Source organism: Saimiri boliviensis, chromosome 7, assembly GCF_048565385.1.
Source record: "Saimiri boliviensis isolate mSaiBol1 chromosome 7, mSaiBol1.pri, whole genome shotgun sequence".
In the NCBI taxonomy this organism is placed as follows: domain Eukaryota; kingdom Metazoa; phylum Chordata; class Mammalia; order Primates; family Cebidae; genus Saimiri; species Saimiri boliviensis.
In genome coordinates, this window is record NC_133455.1 from 31,915,845 (window position 1) to 31,933,774 (window position 17,930).

General features: G+C 38.8%; 1 protein-coding gene across 7 annotated transcripts in view; it reads right to left on the reverse strand.

The window, feature by feature from the left end:
- Positions 1 to 17,930, reverse strand: part of ANO4 (anoctamin 4) — a 390,977-nt gene that overhangs the window by 65,821 nt on the left and 307,226 nt on the right. For all 7 annotated transcript variants that reach the window (XM_074402350.1, XM_010340214.3, XM_074402349.1 and 4 more), the window contains 5 exons: positions 12,422 to 12,477; positions 10,858 to 10,979; positions 8,609 to 8,743; positions 7,445 to 7,541; positions 2,671 to 2,731 (listed from right to left, as the gene is read on the reverse strand). In XM_074402350.1, coding sequence (XP_074258451.1) covers positions 2,671 to 2,731; positions 7,445 to 7,541; positions 8,609 to 8,743; positions 10,858 to 10,979; positions 12,422 to 12,477 — 471 coding nt within the window. The remainder of the gene's footprint in view (positions 1 to 2,670; positions 2,732 to 7,444; positions 7,542 to 8,608; positions 8,744 to 10,857; positions 10,980 to 12,421; positions 12,478 to 17,930) is intronic.

Here is a 17,930-nt window from a genome sequence, read left to right on the forward strand (position 1 = left end):
GCTATCTCTTTTATAAGGGAGGTAGTGGGAGAGAGTAATAACCTCTGCCTTACGAACAAATGTCATCCTACCAAAATTTACTTCCGTGTAGTCTCAGGAGGTAAACTGTGAGAAGAAACCACTATTCAATTAAAGTATATCTGAAATTGATGAAATACTGACGTGGGTAAGAAAGTTTTGTGTTTTAATTCTTCCAGAATACCAACAGGATACCCTCTTTATATAGAAGCATTAACTCATTACACAGTAGATTAGCAGCCCAAGGCAGAGCTTCCAAATGACTATGTCAGGAACAATAATAATAACCCTTTCAATCCTTGGGGCTTCTGAGGCTAGCTAGGGTGTTTGGGACAGCCCTACCTGTGGCCATAAGGAGGCTCCTCCATGTATACCAGCATGCTGTGTAAATATTTTCATTTTTTATGTGTGCTGTGACCTGAGAAGTTTTGGGAACCACTGATTTAGGAAATGAATACATTTCCAAAGTCCTCTCGTTTGTGGCCATGGCAAAGCTTAAACATTATATGGCTTATCCTAATCATGGTTTCCGATACTAATACATTCTAGTAAAAGTAGATATGCATTCTTTATCTGAGAGCTCAGTCCTGTAACCAAAAGTCCTGTCAGGGTTAGTTTGTTTGCAAGGGACAGAGATGCATTAAGGGTGGCATGAACAGTGAAAGCTTTTCACAAGGTCCACCAAGGGAGACAGGAATCCTATAGGAAAAAACACATGGCCTATTCAGAGACAGGATATGGAAGCCCAAAGCTTGAGAGAGACCTCAGCCACAGAGTCTGGGTCTTCATCGTGACACTCCACTAATAACATAACTTGGCGATATTCTCTCTTTGCTTCTCTTTGGGGGTTGTCTTGCATTTTCTCCCAGTTGGCTTTATCACCCTCTAATTGTTTCCACTAGTTCTTTGATTCTATTTATTTCTAGGTTATGGTTATCATAACTTCAGCCTCCTAATTCCTCCTGTTCCTACTTCTATCTGATGGTCAATTTTAATCTTTCTTTTTTTTCCCCTCCCTCCTGCTCTCTGTATCTTTCAGTGTCAGTTCCTGCTCCTAACTCCCTATTTCCCTTTACATTTCCTAGTTCACATTCTAGAGAATGAGAATCTGGGTGGCCCTAATAAGTCCTTGTCTGGGCAGAGGCTCAGGCCTTTTCCCAGGCCACTCACCAACCTGTGGTTTGACTGATCTTGGTTCAAATGCTTACTGGCTGAGAGGGGCTGGAGTCATAGGGTTCAAAACGTGTCCCTTCAACAGGGCTGTGATGGGTGGGACAATTTTCCTTTGACAGTCTCTAGGTACAAAAGACAGAATATATCAAGAACCAGCCTCCTCAAGTGAACAGAGTTTTATGTTTTCACTTATCAAAAAAGACCTCTTAAATACATTCACTGTATCATAAATAAATCGTTTTGGTAATTTCTTTCTCATTCTTATCTTTTTTTTCTTTCCTTCCATCCATCCATTTATCCATCCACCCATCCATCCATGCATCCATCCTTCCATCCAACCATTGACCCACCTATTCATCCAACAAAAACTTACTGATTCTATCCATCTCCAAAATAAAAAATGTATGGGGCTTCTGATGATCATAATGGTTCTCAAGGACCATAAATCTACTAGACAAGATATGTTATATATGAAAATAATTTTAAGTGTCCTAAGAACAAAATGCTATGGAAGTTCAAAGGAGGAAGATATCTTTTGGCTGAAGCAGATGACATTTCAGTTGGGACCTGAAAGATGGGGAAGATTCTAATATTCATAGCAGACATAATGAACAAGATGAGCCTAAGTCTAAAGTTAGTAGAGCTTGTTACATCAAAATTCAGATTTTGGCAGTTGAAGTTATAAGAGAAAAGTATAATTGTTGTAAAAGATTCAAACCAGGCTAAAAATATATAGCATAAAGTTTGTCTCTCATCATTGTTCACCTACTTTTCCATGAATCTTCCTTTCCAAAGGTAACTGCCATTAACTGTTTTCCATGAATTTGTGAGATGTTTTTCTACATAATTAAAGCTTTATAATTATTTGACTGTTATATATTAGTAAACCCATTTTACAAAGAGGTAGGTTAACTTGCCAAAAATTACACAGCATAGTGTGTAAAGAGAGTTGAGATTTCACTCAAGTCCTGTTGCTTCCAAATATTTGACTGTTTCCATCACACCTTGTGTGATGGGCTGTTAGCTTGAAATGGTATCAGAAAGCTCAATTCAGTTCTGTGAATAGGCCTTGTTTTTAGGAGTAATTTTGTACTGGAAGAAAGCTAAAAGTGGGTACTCACACCTTAGCCACTTACAATAGAAAGCCCTATACTATATACTGAGATGGGTTTCCAGTTCTCCCCTGACCTAAACTAAAGTTGTACCATAAGCTTTATTTTTGTGTCCAACAGAAAGTGAATTTTACCATAATAACAGAGAGCTAATGACACTGTTGAAGGTTTAAGTGAAATCAGACATGTCTTTCCTCTAAAATATCATTTCAAATGAACCCAATAAATTCTTTACCAACTTTTTGCTAATAGAAAAGCCAACTCCATTTTCTCAAGCTTCTTTCTTTCACATCCAATGTGACTTCTAAAGGAACATATCATAGGGTATACAAGGAGAACTCAAATTTTATGGTTCTAGAACACTTACCCCAGACTGCCATGAAAACAGCAAAGAAGACAGTGGCTCCGTTGTCAAAAAGGTGGGTTACCTGCGAATAATAAGAATCGATGTTGAGCTAATTTCTCATGTCTGATATTCCAATTCAAATTTTTTCAAGTTTTATAAAAATAGCTGTGATGATATGATGAGTTTTGCAGGTTTTTGTGGGGGGTGGGGTGGGGGAGGGAATATTCCTTTTGGACCATAAATAAGAAAAAGCTTCCTTTAACTGTGAGGTAGTTCAGATATAGAGAAGAGAATTTGTTCTCTTTATGTGGGTATCATCTAGTTGAACATTTATCAGCAGTCCCAATAGTGATACTAAGAATTCCCCTTTGTGTACTATAAAACTCTTATATACATACATATGTGTATGGATATAGTTATATTTAGGACCAGGAAGGTGTTATTATTGCTGCTTTAAAGGTTTTCAACTTCCCAAGCACTGTTTTTAATGCCTCATTTATTCACTTTGAAAACATGGCTATTTTGTTTATGTAGTTTTGAGCAAACATTTTCTGGGCTGCCCTCTGGATTTCAGCCTTATAAAGAAGAGCAGAGCCATTAACTAAATCCAACTCTACCCTTATTAAAGCCTTGGATAATCACTGTATTTACCTTTTCCACATTAACACAAAGACGGATAGCAATACTTTATTGCTAGAATAATATATTCTATTGCAAACACCACAGCAGAAAGCAAAAATAACCATTCTTACTACAAAACTGCCAAGCTCATTTCTGCCTCCAGTATAAATCATACCAATGTCCATAACAAATTGAAATGATGACTAATAGGTTCATAAAGCATGACCTTTTTTGGGGTGCTTTATAGCTATTTATAAAGTATACTTTATTGTCCCTTCGAGAATGCACCAAATATAAACAGGTTTTTCATGTTATATCAGAATATGAAGTATATTTCAGATTATCCCAAAAGTTTCTCTTTCTTTGAATAGGGGATAGATGGGCAGCACTCAAATACCTACTATGAAACAAATGTCTGAAGCTTATCTATTTCATATGACAGAGGAAATGTTAAGCTGTAGATTGGGACCTTGGTATCAAATCAAGCTTGAAGGTTCTAGTGGTATTTGACTGGTCTGTGCTCTCTATCAGAGTACTTTTCTTTCTCTCTCTTTCTCTTTCTCTTCCTTCCTTCCTTCCTTCTTTCCTTCTTTCTTTTTTTTGATGTGGAGTCTCACTCTGTCACCCAGGCTGGAGTGCAATGGCACAATTTCAGCTCACTGCGACTTCTGCCTCCTGCGTTCAAGTGATTCTCCTGCCTCAGCCTCCCAAGTAGCTGGATTACAGGCACCCGCCATTATGCTAATTTTTGTATTTTTGTCGAGACAGGGTTTTACCATGTTGGCCAGGTTGGTCTAGAACTCCTGACCTCAGATGATTTGCCCACCTCAGCTTCCCAAAGTGCTGGGATTACAGGTGTGAGCCACCGCAACCAGCCTTTATCAAAGTATTTACTGAGAACTGCTAGAAGGTGTAGCTTGCACCATCACTGCCCATTCTGGAATGGACTGCAGTTATCACTGTTTTTAGCTACCCAGATCATCTTTCTTCCATTCTCCTTTCTCCAAGTAACTCCTGCTGGTCTCAAGGGACACATGGTTCAAAATAGAAGCAATCAGAGTACTGCCCTAGGGCTGATACACAAACATTTGGAGACAGAGAGCTTTCTGCTGCAGTTATCAATTTGACAATATATGAATGAGGAGGGGTAAGGTGATAGGGCCTTCTGGTTCCTAATGAGATGGTCAGTTAGCTTAAGCTGAAGGTACCCTCTGCCAAAATCAACCCTGGAGAAGCAGGATAGTAGATTAGAGGAACTAACAAAACACAAAAACAAAACACAAAGACCCTCAGTAACCCCAGGGGAGATGGGAGGTTATCTTGAACTGGTGTGTGTGTGACAGTGGTGGTGTGGGGGAGAGGTAGGTGGTAGATCCCAAGCAGAATGAGAGCATAGGTTAGAGAAATACATAAGCTCTACTCTAACCTCTCTCCCTCAAGTGGCCATTGGACAATTAGTTTCCCCTCCATCAGAAATTAGCTAAGTAGGCCACACCACAGGTGCTGGTGTTCCTGGAGCAGTGTCAGGGAATGCTCAAAAGTCCTGCTTGGTTAGACACGGGTGATAAGCAGGTACTACCCGGATAGATGCCCCAGGTATTCAATCCACAGTCTACCTCCTCTTAAACCCCAGGGCTGGTGGATTACAATCAAGGGAAAGTGCTGTCACCCAATTCTGCTTTGTTCTTAGGCAGGTTTCAAAATGAAACTGACCAGAAAAGTCCTCTGATAGAGTGGCAGCAAACAGTCATGCCTGGGGCAAGCTGTCCCCTCCATAACTCACCTAGGACTGACAGACGTGGGCTTGGCTTCTTCCCTTACTCAAAGTGACTGATGCCTCCAGAGGACAAGTACCCACAGGCCAAAATAACGAAATATATGGGGAAGACAACAACCCCTCCCCTCTGAAGAAGATTCCGATAGACATAGTGTAGCAGCAGACCAGGAGTTTAAAATAAGCACAAAAATACACTTAAGGAGATGAGGGAAGGAAGAAGTAAGCCTGGAGCCAAAGCAGCTTAGCTATCTTTTCTGTTAAACAGGGAATGAGTCTACAGAATGATCATGTGGGCAGGGACATCAGGGGCCCTGGAGAACCAGTTCTAGGCTGTGAGGCCCTCATGATCGCACAGTGTGAGCTACCCCAGTATCAGTTCTGGCAAAATGTATCATTAAGTCACTTTCTGCCTAAGCTAGTTGGAGTTGGGTTTCTGATTCTTGCAAACAGAAGAGGCAAGGATACAGCATCCCTATCAGCAGAACAGCCTGACTGGATAGGATCGCAGCTCCAATCTGATCCAGTATTTCTGTGTATCCACAGTCCCATGAAATCACTCTGACATCTCTAATAAATATTCTAAAGGAAACCCTATATAACTCCAATTCTGTCATTCTAAGGCTTTTTATCTTTCATTTTACTAAATTTCTAGGCAAGGCCAAATGTTAAATTCAGAATCTAAACATCTTGTGGCTCAATAAGGAGCAGTGGTAAAGAAGGCATGTCTTGCAGTGCAGTAAACCAAGTCTCAGCGACTTACTGCTGCATGATCATTCGTGAGTAATTTTTACCTCTTTGAGTCTCTGAATAAAATGGAAATAATGACAGCTCTCTTGAAGTTGCCGTGAGAATTAGAAATAATCAACATAGATTACCTATCTATTATTTTAGTTGTAACTATTATAATTATTCTTCTTCTAGGTCTTAGGTTAGGGAGAATAACTGTCAAAATAAGCCCCTATAAAATCTGAGCACTCATAAACTGTTCATGATGATTCCTTAAAAGAATTATTAAGAATCTCCTAAAAAAGAGAATTTTACTCAGGCATATATTTCCACATTAAAAAAAAAATGGGCTTCTGCTTTTGGGGTTCCCCAGAAACAGAGTTTTAACACCTGAGCAATCCAGGCTTATATCTGACCTTTAAACAAAATTATATTACTGACAAAGCTCTTGATCCTCACCAAATCTCTACATCCTAAGGTCACTTAGTTAAATTTATCCTCACCCACTCAGTGTTTCCCAAAGATAGGGAGAGCGTTTTGTGCTTTTTTTTTGTCCCTTGCAACATAAGAGCTCAAACCTTTCCAAAACCACAGCTCACTGCTGCAGTCCTGGCTCCTCCCACACTACTGGCCACCTGCAGCACTAAAGACATTATAGATAGGCGGGATCCTGGGTGGCCTATCAAATGTTCTCTCATTTAAAATGAACAAAACTCTGCAATGCCAACAGAGCAATTAGATAGATCCAGGCTTCCTTGATTACAAAGGCTGGATAAAATCTGCCAATGCCATTTATATCTGAATCTGGGCAAGCCAAAAGGCAGTGGCTCTTGGAAAAGTCTTCATGAACCCAAATTTCAACTATTGCTTTGTGTTAGGGACATCATCACCTAAGTATCAAAAAAAAAAAACCCTAGGAATGTGAGGAACATGTCTAATATTTCAATAAAGTAAGGCATATCACGAGAAAGGGCTATGAAATAACATAATAAAAATGGTGGTGACATGTATTTTTTTTTTCTCAAAGCACTTTCACATATATTCTCTTTTGTCCTTGTGGCATTCTAATAGGGTAGGACAGAGAGGGCACACATTTCCTGCACTTTAGAGACAAGAAAGCTCATTCTTAGAAAGGGGCACATGTGCAGGGCTAAAGAGGTAAGTGGCTGAGCTAGCCATGAATGGAGGTCATTTTAACAATGATGATGATGAGGAGGAGGTAAATAATGATAGCTGTCATTTACTGAGGTCTATTCACCAAGCACTATACTCAGTATACACCTTCACTCCATGTGAAACAAGCCTCATGGTCTCCATTTTGCAGATGAGAAAACTGAGACTCAAAGGAGTTAAATATCTTGTTTCCAGAAGCAGAAATGGTAAAGAGCAGAGTCAAAATTTGGACCTAAATTTCTCTGACTCCAGCAACTATGCTCCTCACACTGGGCCATGCTGCACCTCCATGTAATGTTGTATAGAGCCATGACTTTCAAATACATGGGCATTTAAAAAAGATACCTGAATTAGAATACTGAATGATGGAGATAAGTCTATCCTACAACATTCACTTAAGAATCAAAGACTGGAAATGACAAAATATAGTTACCCACCATACTTTAGGAAGGTGTATATTAAATTCAATCCATCTAAAATGCTACGGTTTAAAATTACCTTGGCATATACACAGCTGTCTGACAGCCGCATGAATGGACAGTATTTATCACACACAGGACACATGATGATATCTGTAGCTTGGCAGACTTCTTTACTGGAAAAGAGAACAGAAAAGACTGCTTTTTGATGACTTGGAACTTTTTTTTCTAACTTCAACAGAATGTTCAACTAGTAAATAAGATCCAGTAGATTAAATTTATGCCCTTAGAAGCATCTTAGCTTTATCTGTTATTAATGTAAACAAGTTCTTGCACATTTAAATAATTTGAGAAACCTACTTATGAGGTTGTTCCTTAGCTTTACATATTAATAAGTTAAACTTAGGAAAATACATAAAGCCAAACATTGATTGTTATATCCCAAATTATAGAAATGTCCTTCACTTTTCATATGTCTGAAGCAATTTCATACTGAATTATGGGAGTCAGAAGACATATAAAGATATTTATCTTGATCTCTATGTGTATGATAAGTTAAAGCTAACATGGAAAATAAAATATAAATGACTAGAGATTCTAGCCCTATCTTGGGGGAAAATTTCATTTCATTAACACATTAACAATTTCACCAGAAAGCAAAATATTTTTGTAGATGGGAGGCTTACTCATTCACTTTTATTTTTGCAATCACATTTAAAAGGCACATTTACAATTTAAGATCATTGTCCAGCCTTGCAACAATATCTCTGTGAGTATCTTGACCTATATTCTGGTGAGACAACCAAGATAATGATGGTTGACAATGAACCACTCCCAAGGTACTAGCAAGTTGGTGAGATGTCTTTCTGGCTCAAGTTTAAAGAGTTCATATAAAAACACAGAATTTATGAGACAGAATTGCTAGTTCCCTATTTTGCAGTATCAGCTGAGACAGAAGGTGAAAAAGTTAAAAAAGAGCACTTATAGTCAATGAATGAAAGTGGCTTGCTCCGTGGATGTATAGTGGCTGGTATTTCTGAAAAGGTAACATTCACTTCCATTATATCTAAAGACCACAGCAGCAAGGACAATGGATGGAGAGGTCCTAATGAACTGAACCTTTGAGTTTTTCCATGAGATGGTAGGTGAAAAGCTAAGTGTCTTCACAGTCTGTGAACACCCCCAAAATGCAGCCACCTCTAAGTACTAAACAAAGGCAGGCTCACCCAAGAGTTCCCCATACCTGACTTGGCAGTGATCCAGAGTGGTGACGCCATACAAAAAGACAAATAATCCAATGAAGGCAGCTGGGAAGAGCATGCCAGTGTACCAGCCCAACCAGGCAAAATACAACCCAATCTTCTCTCCAAAGTACCTCCTGTTAAAGACATAGCAGCCTTGCAAATTACAGTGCAGGGTGTGAAGTTAAGCATTATGAAACTTTGTGTAGTCATATTACTTTGTAGTGACCTTACAGTTAAACTGCAAGCAAGGTAAGCCAAGAGACTAGAACATCCAATCAAATCTAAATCTAGGATCTGGGCTTACATTTCTTCTCCTACTACTCTGTATCAGAAATAGAATTAGCCCTTCCATAAAATAACATAGCTGTACACAGGCTTATTCTGAGAAGACAGAATAGATTGGAAGGGGCCAGAGTGGGCAAAGGGAGACCAACTAGGCACACAACTGTCATAGTCCAGAACACAGGTGAAGGCAGTGGAGATGCTGAGGTGGGGCCCGATTCAAGAGATAGGGTGGAAATAAAACCCTTAGGATGGGAACTGTTTAAGAGATGACATTCCCTAGATGAGTCATTCCCAAACTTTTTACACAGGGACCGGTTCACTGTCCCTCAGACTGTTGGAGGGCCGCCACATACTACTGTGTTCCTTTCACTGACCACCAATGAAAGAGGTGCCCCTTCCTGAAGTGCGGCGAGGGGCCGGATAAATGGCCTCAGGGAGCCGCATGCAGCCCGCGGGCCATAGTTTGGGGACGCCTGCCCTAGATACTCCACAGCTTCAGTCTACTCAGGACTTGCTTGTGCTTTTCATCGTCCTTTATTTGCCCAACATAAATGCCACTGTTCTTCCAGGGCTCAGCTCCCCAGAGACTTCTACAGGGGTGCCACCCACATCCATTCCTTCCATTTTTCTGAATTACTATAAAACTTAACGGCCTCTGTCACGCATTTCACCTAATTATGTATGGTCTTGTATTTCTTTTCTTGTTGTTTCAAGTCTGCAGGGCCTATGTTGCTAAGCGAAACTGAGTTTTTCAGAGCCAGAGACCATTTGGAGTCGGTTTGGCTTTGCCAATAGTACTTAGCACAGTACTAGAAACACAATAGACAGTTAATTAATACTCATTGACTAACCGCAACTGCAAAATCTTAATCAAAACACTGTCATGAATGGGAAATGTGTTGTCTACAGCAATTATCTATAATTTCTGATCAATGTAATCCTGTAACATGGCACTGAGGCTGGGAAGAGAATTTACCTTTTTTTCCTCCCCCCACTATTTGTCATAAATTGAGTCTGATCAAAGGAAAATGATCTTATCTCAGAAAATATTTTTCATTCACCCAGATTATCTGGATTATTTGCCAACATAAGGAATGGATCACAATTCATCAATGCCCTTGGAACACTGGGAGTAAACACTTGGTGATACGAGCTGTGGTAGGAAGGATACCACCCAGTGGGATGAAAGATAAAGTGAGTGTCTTGTTTTTCCTCCCCTCTGGGCTCATTTTTTTTATGACCCCGATATCTAAGTGCAATGCATCTAGCTAGTCTAAGAAATGAGACATGACTTCCTCTCTTTAATAAGGAATCCATGAAGTGTGGGTTGTTATTACCCAATCTTAATAACCGGCCTCTAAATAAATAATGAGACATCAGGGAATAATGCTGCCAAGGCAAAAGGTTGGGCAGATATAGATGGTTTAAAAAAACCACAAATTTCCCCTTCACAATTATCATAGGTTAAAAGCTGATATACTTTTTGACCTTCAGATTAAAACAGTCTTTAAAGGTTATTAGTTTTAAATGAAAACTAAGGCTGAAATTTATTGGAACGACAGTACTCCATATGCCCTATTTGTATAACTATCATAGATATTTTACTTTGTCAGTAATATATGTAAGCAGTGTGACCTTTGTACAAGATGATTTGTCAGTAAGACTCACAAGGGTGACTTGCTCTTTATGAAGTCTTGTGACAGGTCTGGCTGATTTCACATGCCCATTCCTGGGCCCCTCTCTAAGACTCTTTTCGGGGAAACTCCATACTCATCAGAGGGATGGTTGGTTTACTAAGAACAGCTGATGTCGTCAGATGAGTTTCCCTCTTGTGAAGAAGCCAGATATGAGTGAGAGCTGTATACTTCAGACTCCCTTTCCTTCATTGAGAGCTTGTCCCAGCTGACAGTCTGCCCTAATCATTCTGTGTAAGCTTTATGTATGCAGCTGGTTAAAAACTCACCTTACAAGATCCAAAGGTTGGTATTTATACCACACGCCCCAGGAGGCCCAGCACTCATAGAGTAGATGTCGGTGGTTTTCTGCTCCATGGGTTCGAATGGAGTTTTTACTTCTATAACTTCCCTGGGATAAAAACATCACTGCCAGTGAGATAGAACTCACAAAAGTCACAAGGAAATGCTGATGGTAATACTAGTCTCTTACAACAGGTGTAGTGATAGGAGTGATATGAGAAAGAAATGAATCCTCTCTATTAAAGGGCAGGCAGTTCCATGAGTTACTTTGGATGTTGTCTTGCTGCTGCTGCTGTCTAGTAAAAAGCATGTGCTTGCTATAATCAGAAAGGTTTGACCTGAGTTCAGATTTGGTTCTGCTCCTTTTTAGCAAGATATTAGACAAGCTCCCTAGATGCTCTGAGCCTTAATTTCCTAATCCATAATGAAATCATATTTGTCCTATTTGGTTTCTTATGTGGTTTGAATAAATAGAGTCTGGCCCAGGGGCCATGCCCAAGACTAAGTTCTCTTCCCTACTTCTTCTTCTTTTTTTTTTTTTTTGAGACTGGGTTTCACTCTGTCACCCAGGCACACAGGCTAGAGTGCAGTGGTACAATCTCAGCTCACTGCAACCTCCACCTCTCAGGCTCAAGCAATACTCCCATCTCAGCCTCCTGAGTAGCTGGGACTACAGGCATGTGCCACCATGCCTGGCTAACTTCTGTATTTTTTGTAGAGATGAGGTTTTGCCATATTGCCCAGGCTACTGTCAAATTCCTAGACTCAAGTGATCTGTCCCCCTCAGCCTCCCAAAGTGCTGGGATTACAGGTGTGAGTCACTGTGCTTGGCTGCTCTTTCCACTTTTTTCAAGGTAAGGTAGTTGGTAAACAGCCATACCTGTAACCTTGTCACAATGTTATTGACAAGAAAATCCTGGAATGTAAAAGCTGGAAGTCACTTCAGAATTCTTATAACTAAAATTTAATTCAACCTCGTCACTGAAGAAATGAGGAGACAAAGAGCCAGAGAGGTGCATGTTTTTCTGAGGTTAGTTTGTGGCAATGCTAGTTTCACAAAGAGAAAAGGTACTTTCTGGAGGCAAACTAATTATTCACAGCAATAATGAGTACTACATTATTAATTTTTATTTATCACCCTTTGGTTACCAGCGACCTTGCAAGATGGCTTCCTCGCACTCCTTTAAAGGATAGCTATAAATTTATTTGTTGCAAAGACTATGTACTTTAAGAACATTCTCGTAGATTTGATGCCTCATGCAAATTTTCAATGCCTTTTTAATTTTATGACTTAAAGTCTCTAAGCCATTCCTCTGACCTCATGCTGAGTGACTCTTAAGTATTCTTGCAATTACATAAAAAGATATACAGAAATAAATCTATGCTGAGGAAGAGACATAACAATTGAAGTAGACCCTCCCTAACTACCCAATGAACAAATTAAATTCATTCTGAACAAATGTTGACGAATTCAATTATCAACTATCCCTACAAGCTGATTTTAATAACACAAAATTGAAAGAAAGATAAGGACTAAAGACAGCACAATACCTCATGCAGGGGAAATGCAGCTTCATAGGAGCCATTGGTAAGCAAACGATTCAAACCTGAAACAACAAGTAAGTCCATTTGAATTAATACAGAGTCTGAATACTCACAATGTTCAAAACAAATGTAAGTATGGCACTTTTTGGAGAAAACAGTCTAGGCTATCAGCCCTCTTGGGGGCACTAAGAGTTAGAAGAAAAGTTTTGTTGCCATGAAATTGGGATTGAGGGCTGGGAAATTCTTTTTTTTTTTCTTCAGAAAAAATTTAAAATATTTAACTGTCAAATAAAGACTTGAATATATTCAAGGTATACAATGTGATTTACATGTAATAACACAATCACATTAACACATCCATCTCCACTCATGCTGTACATTAGATCCCCAGAACCCATTCATTTTATAAATGACGCTTTGTACTCTTTGATCAACATACCCCCATGTTCCCCATCCCCAGGGCCTGGCAACCACTATTCAACTCTCAACTTCTAAGAGTTTGGCTTTTTAAGATTTTACATATAAATAAGATCATGCAGTATTTGTCTTTCTGTGTCTGGTTTATTTCACTTAGCATGATGCCCTCCAAGTTCATCCATAAGGCAGATGGCAGGATTTTCTTCTTTTTATGGTTGAACAACATTCCACTGTATATATGTACCATAATTTCTTTATCCTTAGGGCACACTTGGGTTGTTTTCATATTTTGGCTATTGTAAACAATGCTGCAACGAACATGGATGTGCAGGTATCTCTTCAAGATACTTATTGATACGTACCCAGAAGTAGGATTGATTGCTGTATCATATGGTAGTTCTATCTTTAATTTTTTTAAAGAGCCTCCATATTGTTTTTCATAACAGCTGAACCATTATATAGTCCTACTAACAGTGTGCAAGTGTTCCATTTTCTCCACACACTTGCCAACACTTACCACTTTTTGATAAAAGCCATTCTAGCAGGTGCGAGATGATACTTCATTATGGCTTCGATGTGCATATCACTGATGATTAGTGATATTAAGCACCTTTTCATATACCTGTTGGCCATGTGTGTGTGTTACATGAAAAAAATGTCTATTCAGGTTCTCTGCCCATTTTAATTTTTAAAAGTTTTTTCTTAACTTTCATTTTAGATTCAGGGAGTACAGGTGCAGGTCTGTTACATGGGTAAATTGTGTGTTGCAGGGATTTGGTGTACAGATTATGTCACCCAGGTAATGAGCATAGTACTGACAGGTAGTTTTCCAATCCTCATCCTCCTCTCGCCCTCCACCCTCAAATCGGGCCCAGTGTCTATTATTTCCCTCTCTGTCCATGTGTACTCAATGTTTAGTTCCCACTTAAAAGTGAGAACATGCAGTGTTTCGTTTGTCTGTTCCTACATTAATTCACTTAGGATAATGGCCTCCAGTTCCCTGGCTGTGTAGTATTCCATGATGTGTATGTACAACATTTTCTTTATGCAATTTACCATTGATAGGCATCTAGGTTGATTCCATGTCTTTGCTATTGTGAATAGTGCTGCCATAAACTTATGTGTGCATGTATCTTTAAGGTAGAATAAGTTATATTATTTTGGGTACATACCCAGTAATGAGGTTGCTGGGTCAAATAGTGGCTCTCTTTTAAGTTCTCTGAGAAATCTCCAAATTGCTTTCTACAGTGACTGAACTAATTTACATTCTCACCAACAGTATATAAGTAATCCCTTTTCTCCATGATCTTGTCAGCATCTGTAATTTTTGGTTTGTTTTTGGGTTTTTCAGACAGGGTCTTGCTCTGTCACCCAGGGTAGAGGGTAGTGGTTTGATCATGGCTCACTACAGCTTCAACCTTCCAGGCTCCAGTGATCCTTTTACCTTAGCCCCTTGAGTAGCTGGGATTACAGGTGTGCATCACCATGCCCAGTTGATTTTTAAAAATTCTTTTGTAGAGACAAGGTCTTAATATTTTGCCCAGGCTGGTCTTGAACCTCTGGGCTCAAGTATTCTTCCCATCATGGACCTCCCAAAGTGCTGGAATTACAGGCATGAGCTACCACACCCAGCCTCTGTTATTTTCTTTTTAATAATAGCCATTCCGACTGGTGTGAGATGGTATCTCATTGTGGTTTTGATTTGCATTTCTCTAATGATGAGTTGTGTTTAGAATTTTTTCATATGCTTGTTGCCCATGTGTATGTCTTCTTTTGAGAAGTGTCTGTTCATGATCATTGCCCAATTTTTAATGGGGCTGTTTGTTTTTTGCTTGTTGATTTAAGTTCCTCGTCGACTCTGGATATTAGACCTTGGTAGGATACATAGTTAGTGAATATTTTCTCCCATTCTGTAGGTTGTCTGTTTACTCTGTTGATAGTTTCTTTTGCTGTACAGAAGCTCTTTAGTTTAATTACGTCCCATTTGTCAATTTTTGTTTTACTGCAATTTCTTTTGGAGTCTTTGCTGGGATAATTGGCTAGCCATCTGAAGAAGATTGAAGCTGGACCCCTTCCTTTCATCATATACAAAAAGCAGCTCCAGATGGATTAACGACTTAAATGTAAAACCTAAAACTATAAAAACCTCAAAAGAAAATCTAAGAAATACAATTCTGGACATTGGCCCTGGGAAATATTTCATGACAAAAATTCCAAAAGCATCTGCCTATTTTTAAATCATGCTGGTTTTTTTTTTTTTTTTTTTTTTGCTACTAAGTTCCTTACATATTTTGAATATTAACCCCTTATCAGATGCATGGTTTACAATATTTTCTCACATTTCATTGATCGCATTTTCATTTTGTGGATTATTTGCTGTGTAGAAGCTTTTTGAAAATCATGCTTTTGGACAGAAAAACAATGAAACACATCTAGTCCAGTGCTTGGCATAGAGAACAGAATGTATTAAACACTGAGATTTTATACCAAGAGCTCTTCTATTTTCGTCCAGAAGCTTCATAAGAACAAAGCTAATGCCTCTGCATTGGACTAGCAGTATGACTTTGGAAAAGTTCTCTTGTCCTCAGGCCTCAATTTTCTGATCCATAAAATGGGAAAGGAGAGGTAATAGATATGCAGACCTTTTTAAAAACAGCTTTATTGAGGTATACCAAGCATGCAATAGACAGCATAAGTTGTTTAATCAGATGTTTTGACATATGTATATACTCATGAGATCATCAGTACAACCAAGATCCTAAACATATCCATAAAACTCCAAAGTTTTATCATGCCATGTTGTAATCTGCCACTCTTCCCCGTGCTATCTCCAGGGCAAACACTGATGTACTTTCTGTCACTATAGATTAGTCTGAAATTTCCAGAGTTTTATATAAATGGAATCGTATAACATTTACTCTTTTTCATCAGTCAACATAATTTGAGATTCATTCATGTTGTTGCAAGTATCAGCAGCTCATCTCTTTTTATTGCTGAATAGTATTCACCATATGTAACAATTTGTTTATCCTCCTGATGATAGACATTTAGGTTTGTTATAGTTTGGGGGTATTAAATATAGTGGGTTCTAACATTTTTCTTCAAAGAATCAGTATGTCAGTATGTTCAGCTCCCCTATTCTTTGTTCCCCATTTTAAATTTTAACTTCCTTGTTCTATTCGTCCCGTTGCCCCTAGTTTCAGTAAGCAACCTACCCACCAGTTCTAATCAGTAGTTCACATCTGTTCTTCTGGTTATTTACTCCATCCTAACTCACCCCTGGTCACCTGCTTTAACCTGAGTCACTTTTAGTTACCTGTACCGTAACCATCTTTCCCATCAAAACTGCTCACTCTGCCACTCTGGCTAGTATCTATCACTCTTCTCTTTAAAATAGCCAATCAGAAGTAGCTTAGACTGTGTGGTCCAACCCTAGCCAATAGGGGCATGACACAGCAGTAGGGGCTACCTGTATCAGGGATAAGAACCCTTCTTCCCTGTTCAGGTGTGCTCTCTGCTTCATCCACAAGACATCCTGCTACAGAAGTAAACATTGCCTTGCTGAGAAAATTTATGTTTCAGTGCTATTTATTTTTGCAGCACCAAAAAAATTGCCTCCAAGAGGGGCTGTTACAAATTAAGCTGTTATGAACATCCATATACAAAACTTTGCATGAATATATGCTTTAACTTTCATAGTAAATACTTAGAAGTGTTTTTGAAAAACTGCTGTTTTCTTAAGTGGTTGTACAATTTTACATTTCTATCAGCAGTGTATGAGGGATCAAGGTCCTCCACATAGTATGGTCAGCCTTTTTAATTTTAGCCATTCTCATGGGCATGTCATGATGTTTCACTGTGTTTTAGTCTCATTTTTAATGAATATTTAAAATCATCTTGTGTGCTATTTGTCATCTGTATATCTTCTCTTGTGAAATGTCTGTTCAAATCTTATGCTCAATAAGATTTTTTAACTCACTGAGTTTTGAGTGTTCTTTATATATTCTAGAGGCAAGAGGTAGATGTCCTTTACTAGTCACAGTTTTTGAAAACTTTTTTTTCTCCTAATGTGTGCCTTCTCTTTGCATTCTCATATATTCATTTATTTATTTATTTACTTAGTTTAAGTTTTGGGATACATGTGCAGAATGTGCAGGTTTGTTACATAGGTATATGTGTGCCATGGTGGTTTGCTGCACCTATTGACCTGTCCTCTAACTTCCCTCCCCTCACTGCCCACTCCCAACAGGCCCTAGGGTGTGTTGTTCCCCTTCTTGTGTCCATATGTTCTCATTATGCAATTCCCACTTATGAGTGAGAACATGCAGTATTTAGTTTTATGTTCCTGTCTTAGTTTGCTTCTTCATGCATGTCCCTGTATAGGACATGATCTCATTCCTTTTTATGGCTGTGTAGTATTCCAGAGTGTACATGAATCACATTTTCTTTATCCATTCTATCATTGGTGGGCATTTGAGTTGGTTCTATGACTTTGCTATTGTGAATAGTGTTGCAATAAACATATGTGTGCATGTGTCTTTACAGTAGAATGATTTATAAGTTTTTAGGTATATACTCAATAATGGGATTGCTGGGTCAAATGGTATTTCTGGTTCTAGATCCTTGAAGAATCACCACACTGTCTTCCACAATGATTGAATTAATGCACACTCCCAGAAACAGGGTAATAAGTGTTCCTATTTCTCCACAGCTTGCCAGCATCTACTGTTTCTTGACTTTTTAATAATCACCATTCTAACTGGAGTGAGAGATCTCATCGTGGTTTTGATTTGCATTTCTCTAATAATCAGTGACATTGAACTTTATGTTTGTTGACTGCATGTATGTATTCTTTTGAGAAGTGTCTGTTCATATCCTTTGCCCACTTTTTGATGGGGTAGTTTTTTTTTCTTGTAAATTTGTGTAAGTTCCTTGTAAATTCTGGATATTAGAGCTTTGTCAGATGGGTAGATTGCAAAAATTTTCTCCCACTCTGTAGATTGCCTATTCACTCTGATGATGGTTTCTTTTGCTATGCAGAAGTTCTTTAGTTTAATTAGATCCCATTTGTCAATTCTGGCTTTTCTTGCAATTGCTT